The 15164-nt window shown below is 44.9% G+C and overlaps 1 protein-coding gene across 3 annotated transcripts in view; it reads right to left on the bottom strand.

The window, feature by feature from the left end:
- plxna4 (plexin A4) overlaps window positions 1-15164 on the bottom strand; it is a 701383-nt gene that overhangs the window by 108910 nt on the left and 577309 nt on the right. For all 3 annotated transcript variants that reach the window (XM_041202720.1, XM_041202719.1, XM_041202718.1), the window contains exons 13-16: window positions 11778-11929; window positions 8732-8849; window positions 4079-4215; window positions 3266-3430 (exon numbers count right to left, since the gene is read on the bottom strand). In XM_041202720.1, the coding sequence (XP_041058654.1) occupies window positions 3266-3430; window positions 4079-4215; window positions 8732-8849; window positions 11778-11929 (572 nt within the window). The remainder of the gene's footprint in view (window positions 1-3265; window positions 3431-4078; window positions 4216-8731; window positions 8850-11777; window positions 11930-15164) is intronic.

Here is a 15164-nt window from a genome sequence, read left to right as displayed (position 1 = left end):
GCTGCATTGCTCTTCAACCTTAGCCACATCCCCCAGTTTGGTACCATCTGCAAATTTTGATTTTGAGTTACTAATTCTTATGTCTAAATCATAAATATATATTGTGAACCGGGGTCCCAGCAGCAATCTTTGTGGAGGATCTGCTGTGTCAGCTGAAGAGGTAGTCTTCACCCTCAGGACCAAGCAGATGTCACAAAAGGTTGCTGTTTGCTGCCCATTTTCTGGGCTAAGGAATGGATATTTTTTGTCTCCATGCTTAATGTTACTATTGAACTAATCAAGGGCAGCAGGAGGACGTTCTCCTATCATATGTACATCGATGACTGCTTCAGTGCTGCTTCATGCTCTCGTCTGGACCTGGAAAAATTTATTAATTTTGCTTCCAATTTCCACCCCTCTATCATTTTCACATGGTCCATCTCTGACACTTCCCTTCTCTTCCTTGACCTCTCTGTCTCAATTTCTGGTGATTGACTGTCCAACAATATCCATTACAAGCCTACCGACTCCCACTGCTACCTCGACTACAGCTCCTCACACCCCGCTTCCTGTAAGGACTCCATCCCATTCTCTCAGTTCCTTCGCCTCCGTCGCATCTGTTCTGATGATGCCACTTTCAAAAACAGTTCCTCTGACATGTTTTCCTTCTTCCTTAACCGAGGTTTTCCACCCACGGTGGTTGACAGGGCCCTCAACCGTGTGCGGCCCATCTCCCGCGCCTCCGCACTTACACCTTCGTCTCCCTCCCAGAAACATGATAGGGTCCCCCTTGTCCTCACTTATCATCCCACCAGCCTCCGCATTCAAAGGATCATCCTCCACCATTTCCGCCAACTCCAGCATGATGCCACCACCAAACACATCTTCCCTTCAACCCCCCTGGCGGCATTCCGCAGGGATCGTTCCCTCCCTGATCTGCTTCTCCATCACCCCCTACACCTCAACCCCCTCCCACAGCACCTTCCCATGCAACTGCAGAAGGTGCAACACCTGCCCCTTTATTTCCTACTCCTTTCAAGTGAAGCAGCATTTCACTTGCACTTCCCTCAATTTAGTCTACTGCACTCGCTACTCCCAATGCGGTTTCCTCTACATTGGAGACACCAAACGCAGACTGGGTGACCGCTTTGCAGAACACCTTCGGTCTGTCCACAAGCATGACCCAGGCCTCCCTGTCGCTTGCCATTTCAACATTCCACCCTGCTCTCATGCCCACATGTCTGTCCTTGGCCTGCTGCATTGTTCCAGTGAAGCTCAACGCAAACTGGAGGAACAGTACCTCATCTTCCGACTAGGCACTTTACAGCCTTCTGGACTGAATATTGAGTTCAACAACTTTAGATCATGAACTCTCTCCTCCATTCCCAGCCCCTTTCTGATCCCCCTTTTTTCCAATAATTTATATACATTTTTCTTTTCCCGCCTATTTCCATTATTTTTAAATGTATTTCCATCCATTGTTTTATCTCTACCTTTTAGCCTATTTCGATCCCTTCCCCCCATTCCACCCCCACTAGGGCTATCTGTACCTTGCTTGTCCTGCTTTCTACCCTTAATGTCACCTATTAACACATTTCTTAGCTAATATCACCACCATCAACCCTTTGTCCTTTTGCCTATGACATCTTTTGGCAATCTCCACCTATCACTGGCCCTCTATCCAGCTCTACTTGTCCCACCGCCCCCCACGCCTTAAACCAGCTTATATTTCACCTCTTCCTATTTTTCCTTAGTTCTGTTGAAGAGTCATAGGGACTCGAAACGTTAACTGACTTCCTCTCCACAGATGCTGTCAGACCTGCTGAGTTCTTCCAGCTATTTTTATTTTTGTTTTTATTTTAGATTTCCAGCATCTGCAGTTTTTTGCTTTTATTTTAAAAAGACGTTAATATTGATGAGGATTATTGACAAGAGCTTAAATTTTAGAAGGGTTAAGAAACTCTTGGTGACGAAGGAAGAAGTCCAACTAGAGCACCACATCTTCATGGAGATGATGTCTGATGCCTTTATTTTGGTTCGTAACATGGAACAATGGGAGAACAACAGGGGGCAGCCTGAGAACATTGAAGTGCACGTTAGCAGAGATCAGCAAACAACAGGCTTTGGATGCTGATCTATCCTGCCCAAATGAAACAGGGCACTTATCCACTGAGTCCTGAAAACAGAACCACTACTAAACCTTCATAAACCAAGGGTGGTACAATATAACATCAGCCTAGTGAAGGGGGAGATTATCTGACATAATAATCTAGGGAAATAGGAGAGTGCTCTCCTATCATAACATTAAAATCTCATTGACATGGAGGTAGACCACGCTGACCCATCGACAGTGGTGATCTTTCCTTTGACAGTTGCGACTTTGGGTCTCAAGTTGCAAAACCTTATTGGACAAATGAAGCCACCGTTCACTGGGACATTGATCATCCTGCATCACGTTGTGTGATAACCCATCCTTTCCAGAGAAAGCAAGTTAAACAGAGGAACAGTTGAAAGGTGGGTGCGAAAAGGCTGAACAAGTAGTTATCAAGACTTGGTGAGATTACACATTTGGCCATAATTAGGGTGGAACTTCAATTTGAGAAGGTAAAGGACAGGCAGCATGTGAATAATTTAAGGAATGGATGCCAAAGTGTCAGGAGGTAAAAATCTGAAATATTTTGACAGAGTGAGATGGGGAGAAAGAGGAAAGAGAGAACAGCAGAAAATCAGGTTGAAGAACAGAAAGGAAACAAGAGGGGCAACATTACACGAGATAGATATTGGGAGAAAATGGAAGAGATGTAACAAGAGAAAAAAAGATCAAGAGACAGAGTGTGTAGGAAAGTGGAGAGAAAGGAAGATAGAGAGTGAGTTGCCCAGAGGTAGACAGACACCGAGAGAGAGAGAGAGAGAGAGAGAGAGGAAGGGAGTGACAGGGTGAGAAAGAGAGAGGGGGGACAATGTAGGGGAACATGGGGGTAGAGGGATGTGGAGGTGAGGGGGAGCAAGGGGGAGAGGAGGGAATTGAGATGGAGGGAGGGTGGTAAGGAGGGAGAGAAACAAAGGGGACTAAAAAAGACAAACCGAGAACTATTTGTTACAATACTTGCTTATCTTTCAGTCAACCATTCTGACAAAGGATATAAACAAAACATCAAACCATCATTCCTCTTTACAGATGCTGACTGCCTGTGTTTTCTGTTTCCATCTCAGATCTCTAGTATTTGCAGGAATTTTCTCAGTAGGCACACACTGTGGGCTCACTGCATTGATGGGCTTCATTTACCTGACTATGCTCCATTCTGGTTCAATCTTCACGACAGTGGGATCGTCCACATATACAAACCACAGTTCCTTCTCAATCCTCGCCTTGTCTACTCCCACCACCACACTGACGTTACCCTTTTCTTGTGCAGAGGTAGAATTACAAATAATTCCCCCAGCAAACCTCCTGATAAGCAGAGAAACAAGAAAATAATTAAATGACAACAATGACTTGTATTTTTATAGCACTTTTAACATGGTAAAATGACCCAAGGTGCTTCACAGGAGCTTTACTATCAAACAAAATTGAACAAAATCTAGCCATATAAGGAGATTATAAGATAGATGGCCAAAAGATCAAAGATCAAAGACAAAGTGTTCAAGGAGCACCTTAAAGGAGGAGAGTGAGGTAGAGAGGCTGAGAATTTTAGGAAGGGAATTCCAGAACTTCAGGCCTTGGTAGCTGAAGGTATGGCCACCAATAACGGAACAATTAAAATTGGGGAGGGCACGAGGCCAGAATTGGAGGAATGCAGAGATCTATAAGAGTTGTAGGACTGGAAGAAGTTAAGCAGTAGGCAGGGTTGAGTTCATGGAGGAATTTGAAAACAAGGATGAGAATATTAAAATTGGAATGCTTAAAATTACTGTGAAAGCCCTAATCACTGCCTTTAGCGCACGCGCACACACACACACGTACACACCACACACACACACCATTTTATCCAAATTTAGCAATGTTTGCCTATATCAATAATATCAAAAATTAATAACACTTTAATTTAACGACAACTTTAGGACTGACTAGTTCTTGATTTTCACAGCCAGCCTGTACCTGTCAAACACACAAGGCTGTTCTCCAAACATAACTGAGACATTGCTTCCGGCATCCAGGTTTCTGCCCCGAATGGTGACCATTGTTCCCCCTGACAATGGGCCTTTGTTCGGTGTCAGGTCTTTTAGAGTTGGGAGCTGAAATGAATTAAAATTAAAATTATGCCAATACAATCTACAAACTTATGTAAAAATGGACTCATGAGCTGAGACACTAAGGTAAATACTAAGGTAAATGCTGCTTTAAATACTAAATGTAATAGGCAGAGTGAGCAAGAGAGAAAGGAACAGGTGGAAGGGAGAATAAGCTTCAATCACAGTAAGCAAGGTCATTCCTATTCTCATTGCCAAATCAATTGAGGGCTGAATTCTGACATTATATTTTTTTATTGCTTTTTCTCTAAGTAATATCTTTTGCCATTAGATTTTCCCTAATTTCAAAAGAGGAACATTTCTCTTTGATATTCACCAGCAAAGGTCAATTGAGATGAAATCTTGGGTTGGATTTAATGCAGGAAACATGGAGGCTGGGCCCATCTAATCGAGAGAGAGGCTCTGCATCAATTTCCTGGCAACGGGAAAACTTCCCACGATTATGATGGAGGTGGGAATGGGCCCATGGGGGGAACGCACCCACTGGTGAGGGACTGTCTATTAGGCTCATTATTGAGCCAAATGACACCAATTTTTCATGAGCCCACTGGAATTTAGTGGTAGCTGAGGGATTACATGTGAGTGGTACAGTTTTCCAATCAGTTGGCTAAAACCCATGAAAATTACATTAAATTCCATCCTTGATTTCCAAGGCACAATGTCTTGCATCCTATGGTATGGTAGGGTGTCACCGGTGTGTCACTGTGATGGAATTGTCATAGCTGCAAATTGCTCCATTAGAACTGATAAATTAGAGGATTAGATTTTTCAGGTTTATCAATAACCTTGTTAATGACGGAGTTGCGTATAATACAAGTACAGAGATCTGTTGGGCTTGGCCTAAATAGCCAAGTGGTTATGGTACTGGGTTTATAACCCCAAGATCAAGAGTTCAAATCTCACAATGGCAAACTATGAAACAATGTAACTTCATCTGAAACAGATGGAAACGGGTTTGTACTCGAAAGGGTTACAGAGATCAGTTGTCCCATATATGGAATTTTCTTTAGCACGTTCCTCAATGCACTTCAGAAAGATTCTATTGTGCTCGATTTTAATGCAATCATTAACCCATGTAGAGTCACATTGGATTAGGCCCTGGTTCCCACAACAGTTCACCTGTGGAGAGCTGGCAGATGGATGACACTCAGTTTCCCAATGGGCAAGAGAGTCATCTCCAGCAACTGGGTCCAAGGCATAGAATTAGAGTGCCCACCTGCTCTCATGGCCACAGGGTGTACAGGGCTCAGTGAGGCCGGCAGGTGAGAAACAGAGGCAAAGCTAGAAGGCAACAAAGCTCAAAAGAAATCTCTGATGGTAGCTCAGGAACACTGAGATGTCACATAAAGCCTGCTTGAAGAGATAAAGAAAAGACAGACTGACATCGATAGAGTCTCTTCCGCAACCTCAGCACATCCCAAAGCAATTTACAGCCCATGAAGTACTTTTGAAGTGTAGTCACTCATGAAGAAAATATGGCAGCCAAATTACACATAGCAATGTCCCGTAAGCAGCAAAGGGATAATGAGCAGATTATCTGTTTTTAGTGACGTTGATTAAGGGATAAATATTGGGTGGACGCTGAGGGTGAACTGCCCTGCTCTTCTTCAAAATAGCATCACTGGATCTTAAACAACAATCCGAGAGGGCAGATGCGGCCTCAGTTTAATACCTCAGTGGAAAGATGTACCCCCGATAGTGCAGTAGCCCCTCAGCAATGCACTGGAGTGGTCAGCTTTGATTTTATGTTCAGGCCCCTGGAGTGAGACTTGAGCCCAGGACCTTCTGACTCAGCATTGAGAGTGCTACCCATTGATCCACAACCGACACCCAACAGGTGTAAAGTGGCATATTGATTCTCTGTCTCCTTAGAATGGAATTGGAGTTAGATAATAAGCAGGGTGGAAGCCCAGCATGCAGTCCCATGCGTATCAGGCTTCACTCTCAAGTACTTGCGCCTGCAACCAGTTAGACCACATAACACATTCAGTGTAGAAGCACAGCAGTTTTTTTATTCATTCACAGGATGTGGGCCTCCCTGGCTGGGCCAGCATTTATTGCCCATCCCTAGTTGCCCTTGAGAAGGTGGTGGTGAGCTGCCTTCTTGAACCGCTGCTGTTCATATGGTGTAAGTACACCCATAGTGCTTTTAGGAAGGGAGTTCCAGGATTTTGACCCAGTGACAGTGAAGCAACTGTGATATATTTCCAAGTCAAGATGGTGAGTGACTGGGAGGGAGATCTTCCAGGTGGTAGTGTTTCCATTTATATGCTGCCCTTATCCTCCTAGATGGTAGTGGTCATGGGTTTGGAAGGTGCTGTGGAAGGAGTCTTGATGAATTCCTGCAATGCATCTGGTAGATGGTACTCACTGCTGATACTGTGTGTCAATGGTGGAGGGAGTGAATATTTGTGGATGGTGTGGCAATCAAGTGGGCTGCTTTGCCCTGGACAGTGTCAAGCTTCTTGAATGTTGTGGGAGCTGCGCTTACCCAGGAAAGTGGGGAGTATTCCTTCACACTCCTGAGTTGCGCCTTGTAGATGGCAGACAGGCTTTGGGGAGTCAGGAAATGAGTTACCTGCCGCAGGATTCCTAGCCGCTGACCTGCTCTTGTAGCCATGGTATTTATATGGCTAGTCCAGTTCAGTTTCTGGTCAATGGTAACCCCCAGGATGTTGATAGTGGGGGATTCAGTGATGATAATGACATTGAATATTAATGGGCAATAGTTAGGTTCTCTCTTGTTGGAGATAGGCATTGCCTGGCACTTGTGTGGCGTGAATGTTACTTGCCACTTGTCAGCCCAAGCCTGGATATTGTCCAGGTCTTGCTGCATTTGGACATGGACTGCTTCAATATCTGAGGAGTCACAAATGATGCTGAACATTGTGCAATCATCAGCAAACATCCCCATTTCTGACCTTATGATGGAAGGAAGGTCATTGATTAAGATGGTTGGGCCTAGGACACTACCCTGAGGAACACCTGCAGTGATTTCCTGGAGCTGAGATGAGTGACCGCCAACAACCACAACCATCTTCCTTTGTGCTAGGTATGACTCAAACCAGTGGAGAGTTTTCCCCCTGATTCCCATTGACTCCAGTTTTGCTAGGGCTCCTTGATGCCAAACTGTGTCAAATGCTGCCTTGATGTCAAGGGCAGTCACTCTCACCTCACCTCGGGAGTTCAGCTCTTTTGTCCATGTTTGAACCAAGGTTGTAATGAGGTCAGGGGCTGAATGGCCTTGGCAGAACCCATACTGGACATCAGTGAGCAGGTTATTGCTAAGCAAGTGCTACTTGATAACATTGTTGATGACCCCTTCCATTACTTTACTGATGATGGAGAGTAGACTGATGAGGCGGTAATTGGCTAGGTTGAATTTGTCCAGCTTTTTGTGCATAGGACATACCTGGGAAATTTTCCACATAGCCGGGCAGATGCCATGTTGCAGCTGTACTGGAACAGCTTGGCTAGGGGCGCGGCAAGTTCTGGAGCACAAGTCTTCAGTTCTAATGACAGAACATTGTCAGGGCCCATAGTGTTTGCACTATACAGTGCCTTCAGCCGTTTCTTTATGTCAGCTGGTGTGAATCAAATTAGCTGAAGACTGTGACATTGGGGACCTCCAGAGGAGGCCAAGATGGATCATTTTTAGGTATGCTTGGTGCTGCTCCTGGCATGTCCTCCTGCACTCTTCATTGAACCAGGGTTGATCCCCTGGCTTGATGGTAATGGTAGAGTGGGGGATATGCTGGGCTATGAGGTTACAGATTGTGTTCGAGCACAATTCTGCTGCTCTGCAGATGGCCCACAGCTCCAAAGGGATGCCCAGTCTCGAGTTACTAGATCTGTTCGAAATCTTTCTCATTTAGCACAGTGGTAGTACCACACAACATGCAGCAAATCCTCAACATGAAGGCTGGACTTTGTCTCCACAATGACAGTGTAGTGGTCATTCCTATTGTTAGGATGCAGCTCAGCCAGTAGTGGTGCTACCAAGCCTCTCTTGGTGATGGACATTGAAGTCTCTCAGCCAGAGTACATTCTGCGCCCTTGCCACACTCAATGCTTCCTCCAAGTGGTGTTCAACATGGAGGAGCACTGATTATCTGCTGAGGGAGGACGGTATATGGTAGTCAGCAGGAGGTTTCCTTGCCCATGTTTGACCTGATGTCATGAGACCTGGAGTCAATGTTGAGGACTCCCAGGCCGTCTCCCTCCCGACTGTATACCGCCGTGCCGTCACTTCTCTCAGGGATGGTGATGTCTGGGACATTATCTGTAAGGTATGATTCCACGAGAATGACTATGTCAGGCTGTTTCTTGGCTAGTCTGTGAGACAGCTCTCCCAATTCAAATTCCACATCTGCCATGGCAGGATTCAAACCCAGGTCCCCAAAGCATTACCCTGCATCTTGGATTACTAGTCCAGCAACAATACCACTATGCCATCACCTCCCCTAGAGAATACTCCACTTCTATTCGCAAACGCACTTACCACAAAGCTGTAGAGCTGTGTTGACTTTGCCATGAACTCCTGCTTACATTCTTCCACACAGACCTCCACAAAGCCAGCGAATTGACTGCGAGGTGCCACCCCCATCTCACACATGATCCTTTGAAGAAACAAAGGCTGAATTAACGTCGCCCTTTCCATCACTGGCTTGCCCAAATGCATCAATATATGGCGCAATACTCAAAGGCCGCATTAGTGTTAATGGGAAGAACATAAATAACCATGAGTTTGGCAACAGTTCATTTCAAATAAAGCCTGGAGATGCGTATTTCATGAAAGGTCATCGACCTGAAACGTTAACTCTGTTTCTCTCTCCACAGATGCTGCCTGACTTGCCGAGTATATCCAGCACTTTCTGTTTTTATTCCAGATTTCCAGCATCCACAATATCTTGCTTCTGGGATAATTAATTGGCATTTACTTTTTGATATGCTGGCAAATATATCAGCCTTTAAGCTTTTCCCTCAGGGAATAATTTATCCTAAAGTGGTACAGCTGGTGCTTTACAGTGGAGTTCAACCACGGTAGCTCCTGAGGTGTGTGGCAGGAAAATGGATTCATTCCTCTGCTCCACTTGTTTCATGTCCTTAGCTCTTTAAGTCATTAAGGCAGGTCAGGTTTCAGCCTGTATTTCAGAATCCATTAAGTTTCATTCCTTGCTTCATCATTGTTATATGTCGGCTCACTGTTTCCTCAGCTCTCGCACTGGCTGGTGCTGTATACCAACGTGAACATATTGTTAATTATTCAGCCCGTTCACTAGGTGGCAATGTTCTCAGAGTTAGCCCTCCAGTTTCCAAGGTCTTGCCTGGCGGCGAATGGTCTTGAACGGAGGCTGCACATTCGCCCAACAAGGACAAGGGGAAAGGGGGATGCAAAGTGTTGATCTGGGGATCTTCACACACCATCCCCAGTGGCAGTCCAAGTGCTCTGATGGAGGCAGCATCAGAACACAAAATCTACCCAGCCCTTTCAAACACAGGAACTGGGAGGTTGGCGCGGGGGGCGGTGGGGGCGGTAGGGGGGCGGTGGGGGTGGGGGGGGGGGGCGATGTGGAAGCAGAGAACAGAGACGGTGGATGTCCTTATCCGATGTTTACACTAAACACTAAAAAAGAGCACCCCTAAAAGCTTTAGCACAAAAAGAAAAAAAAATCTAACTTCTCTATGGCACTTCATTCCCAAAGCACATTACAGTAAATTAATTACTTTCTGAAGTATAGTCACTCTTCGTAGTGTAGGAAACGCAGCAGCCAATTGATACTCAGATATTCTATTTGAGAGACATAGTTTGAGGGATAATTATTGGCTGGGACAACTCCCTTATTCTCCAAAATAGTACCATGGGATCCTTTATATCCACCTATGAGGCAGGGACTCATTTTAATGTCTCATCTGAAAGACGGAGGATCTGACAGTGCCGCACTCCCTCAGTCCTGCATAGGAGTGTCAGTCTGGATCACCTGCTCAAGCCTCTGGAGTGGGACTTGAATCCATAATCTTCTGACTCAGAGGGATAAAGAAGTACCCACGGGCTATCATCAGATGCTGCCTAACAACACTTGGAGATCTGACAATATTTTGGATATTCTTTAACTGGTCTTCAAAGTTATGAAGGGGTTCAATAGGGAAACATAGAAAAGGTGTTTTCACTGGTAGAGAAGACCAAAACCAAGGGGCCATGAATACAGGATAGTCACCAGTTAACCCAATGGGGAATTCAAGAGAAACTTTTTTGTCTAGAGAGCGGCTCTAATGTGGAACTCGCTACCACAAGGATTGGTTGATGTAACTAACATCAATGTATTTAAGGAGAAGCTAGGTAAACACTTGGGGCAAGATTTTCCATCCCACGGGCGGGTGCCAGACCCGATCGGGCGTAAAAGAGCGAGCGATGGCGTCGGGCGAGCGTCCCGATATCACCGCCCACTCGTGCGATGTTTTGGTCGGCGGGCATGCGCAAGAATCAGCAGCGCGCCCGCCCACAATTAAGAGGCCTATTAAGGCCATTAAAGTATCAATTAACTTCCACTTTCCGCTGCCCAACCATCCAGGCGGCCTTTGGATTTTTGAGGAAACCTCATCCACGGGCTGGATGAGGTGACCGACATTAATTTTGTAAAACATATTGGCATAATTTTTATTATGCTTATGTTCACAGGAGTGAATCCTGTGCAGGAACATTTATTTCCGATTTTCGAAAGCTTTGTTTTTGATTTGAAGATTCTTCGGCTCCCTGAGGCAGCTCCCCGTCTCCAGGGAGATTTCAGAGTGCGTGCGCCCCCACACAGACTTTTGCACTTGCACCCCCTACCACCCCCCCACACCCCCACCCCCCCCCCCCACCCCCCCCACCCACCCCAGCAATGCTGAGCTTCTCAGCGTGCCTTTCGCCAGCCAGCGTGAAACCACAGTTGGGGGCGAGGGGGGGCAATCGCGGGTGCCAGACAGTTTCCAGACTCGCCCGCTGTGCCTACCTGCCACCCCGAAAATCCTGCCCACGCGGGAGAAAGAAATAAGGGGACACATAGGTAGGGCTGGATGGAGTAAATACAATGGGAGGAGGTTCACGGGAGTCTAAACATTGGCAATAAACATAGTGACTGCTCATTTCTGCGCTACAAATTCCATGTAATTGTTGCTTGTGACATACTCATTAATATGATGGTTTTTACCAGCAACAATTTTCCCATTAAAGGTGCAACATTACATCTTAACCTGGTTTCTGGAACTGTATTTTCCAGGAGCATCCTTGCAGCTGACGCTGGAATTGTTGCAAACATGATAGGCTGCCCCGGGAGCGAGGGATGGGGGGGGCGGGGGGTGGTGGGCCGGGGGGGGTGGTGAGTGGGGGAAGGGGGGAGTGTTGGGGGCAGCAGGCAGGGCAAGAGGTCTTGGTGAAAAGTGGGGGGAGTAAGAAATAATTGGATACCACACAGCTCTTTAGCTCGAATGCTACTGCCTGGCCGCCCTGCCAAAGATTCAACCCGCCAGCCCCCTTAAAGAAATGATGTTTAAATGTGGCTTACTGTTCCGCTGGAATGTATCCATCTGGCAACGGGATACAATCAACTCCAGCCACACGTACAAAACTTTCAATCTCCCAGAAACTCAGACCCAGGTTCTCCCCGTAGATCGTCACTTTTGTTCCACCTTCCCTGGGCCCTCGTATTGGTGTTATCTGTGAACATATAAAGAGCTGCTGTCTCAATGGAACTCTGACATATAAGAAATTTCACTTCAATGTAAACATCCTTTACAGGGAATTATATTTCACAGCATTAACTGTTAATCAGAACATTCAGAAGCAGGTCTCATCTAAATCTGTGTGTTTGAGTATGTGTGTATATATCTATATATTATATATATATATATACAGCCATTTGTATGTGCCTATATGTAATTCTTTCCTTAAACCTCTCTGCCTTTCTCTCTAGCTTCCTTTAAGAATTCCCTTAAAACCTACCTCTTTGAGTCAGCTTTTGGTCGTCTGTCCCAACATCTCCTCAGATAAAAACAAAAAAACTGCGGATGCTGGAAATCCAAAACAAAAACAGAATTACCTGGAAAAACTCAGCAGGTCTGGCAGCATCGGCGGAGAAGGAAAGAGTTGACGTTTCGAGTCCTCATGACCCTTCGACAGAACCCGAAGGGTCATGAGGACTCGAAACGTCAACTCTTTTCTTCGCCGCCGATGCTGCCAGACCTGCTGAGTTTTTCCAGGTAATTCTGTTTTTGTTTTCCAACATCTCCTTATGTGGCTCAGTGTCAAATCTCATTTGATGACACTCTGGGACATAAAGGTGTAGGTATTCATTGTTGTCTATTTCTACAATCTTGTGTGTGTATATATGGACAGATGTGTGTGCAGGCACACATACGCAGATGTAGGGTAGAGTTCATGCTTGAATTATCAAACACTGAGATTGAATGGCTGGAGTCAAGTTCATGATCAGCATGGCTTGTGGAAGAACTGGTCAATGCGAAGGACTCCGAAAGTGAGGCAGTCTCTGAATTCACTCATCATGCACTGGAAATGAACATGAGACAGATTTGGGCCCTATTTTAACTCTGTGTAAATGGACAGATTTCGGACGGGTTAAAATCTCACCCAGGGATTCAGTGGGGGAAGAAAAAGAAGAGGTAGAAGGGGAAGGGGGCAGTACCTGGCACCCTCTGGCAATGACAAACCATGAGTTAGCCAATCCACACAAACTGCAAAGGCCATTTGTTTCCAAGAGAGTTTATCCCCTCTCTTCCCAAGGACAATCCACAATGGAACAAGCTTCCAAAGGAAAGAGTCACAGCTCCATCATTAGAAATCTTCAAGGCCCACCTTTAGATTATTGCCATTTAAAAGTTTTCATAAGAACATAAGAAGTAGGAACAGGATTAGGCCATTCAGCCCCTCGAGCCTGCTCCACCATTCAATAAGATCATGGCTGATTTGTTTGTGTTTCGATTTCCACGTTCCCATCTAACCCCAATTACCTTTGATTCCCTTGCCTAACAAGAATCTGTCTACCTCTGCTTTAAAAATATTCAATGACCCCGCCTTCACCACCTTCTGAGGCAGAGAGTCCCAAAGTCGCACAACCCTCCGAGGGAAAAAAATTCTCATCTCTGTCCTAAAAGGGCGACCCCTAATTTTAAAACAGCGCCCCCTCGTTCTGGACTCATCCACAAGAAGAAACATCCTTTCCACATCCACCTTGTCAAGGCCGTTCAGGATCTTGTATACTTCAATCAAATCACCCCTCACTCTTCTAAACTCCAATGGAAACAAGCCCAGTCTGTCCAACCTTTCCTCATAACACAACTCATTTATTCCAGATATCAATCTAGTAAACCTCCTTTGAACCACCTCCAATGCATTTCCACCCTTCCTTAAATAAAGAGACCAAAACTACACACAGTATCAGAGGTGCAGTCTTACCAATGTGCTCTATAATCAAAGTATAACATCTTTACTTTTATGTTCAATCCTTCTTGTAATAAAGGATAGAATTCCATTAGCCTTCTTAATTATTTGCTGTATCTGCATACTAAGTCTTTGTGACTCATGTATTAGAACACCTAGATCCCTCTGCACCTCAGAATTATGCAGCCATTTAAGTAATACTCTGCTTTTTTTGTTCTTCCTGCCAAAGTGAACAACTTCACATTTTCCCACATTAAACTCCATTTGCCAGATCCTTGCCCACTCACTCAGCCTATCTATATCCATCTGCAACCTCCTCATGTCCTCTTCACAAAATATTTTCCAACCTATCTTTGTGTCATCTGCAAATTTAGCTACCGTGTCTTCACTCCCCTCATCTAAGTCATTGATGTAAATTATAAAAAGTTGAGGCCTCAATACAGACCCCTGTGGGACTCCACTCGTCACATCATGCCAATCCGAAAATGACCCATTTATGCATACTCTCTGTTTGCTGCCAGCCAACCAATCTTCTTTCCATGCTAATATGTTACCCCTACACCATGCGCTTTTATTTTCTGTAATAATCTTTGATGTGGCACCTTATCAAATGCCTTCCAGAAATCTAAGTATAGTATGTCCACAGACTACCCTTTACCCACTGCACGTTACCTCTACAAAAAACTCCAATAAATTGGTTAAACATGATTTTCCTTTCACAAACCATGCTGACTCTTCCCGATTGCCTTGAGCTCTTCTAAGTGCCCAGCTTTAACCTTCCTAATAATCAATTCTCATAACTTCCCCATGACAGATGTTTAGCTAACTGGCCTATAGTTCCCTGTTTTCTGCCTCCCTCCTTTCTTGAATAGAGGGATTATATTTGCTACTTTCCAATCTGATGGCACCTTTCCAGAATCTAGTGAATTTTGGAAAATTCACACCAGTGCATCGACTACCTCATTAGCCACGTCTTTTAAGACCCGAGGATGTAGTCCATTGAGACCCAGAGACGAGTCCACCCGTAGCTCCTTCAATTTGCTCAGTAGCATTTCCCTAGTGATTTCAATTTTACCCAGTTCCTTTCTCTCATTCACCTCCTGATTTGCAGCTATAATTGGAATGTTTTTTGTATCCTCTATAGTGAACAGATAAGTGAAATATTTGTTCATTTCTTCTGCCATTTCCTTATTATCTACTATTAACTCCCACTGTCACTCTCTAGGGGACCAACACTCACTTTACTTACTTTTTCCTTTTTAAGTACCTGTAGAAACTCTTGCTATCCGTTTTTACATTTCTAGCTAGCTTCCTCTCATACTCTAATTTCATTTTTCTGGTTAATCTTTTAGCCATTCTCTGCAGTTCTTCATATTCTGTCCAATCATCTGTCCTGCCACTCATCTTAGCAGAGTTGTATGCTTTTTCCTTAAGTTTGATGCTTGCCCTAACTTCTTTAGTTAACCATGGATAATGGGTCTTCCTCTTAGAGTTT

This window comes from Carcharodon carcharias, chromosome 13, assembly GCF_017639515.1.
Source record: "Carcharodon carcharias isolate sCarCar2 chromosome 13, sCarCar2.pri, whole genome shotgun sequence".
NCBI lineage: Eukaryota > Metazoa > Chordata > Chondrichthyes > Lamniformes > Lamnidae > Carcharodon > Carcharodon carcharias.
This window is presented reverse-complemented; position numbering and strand designations above follow the sequence as displayed.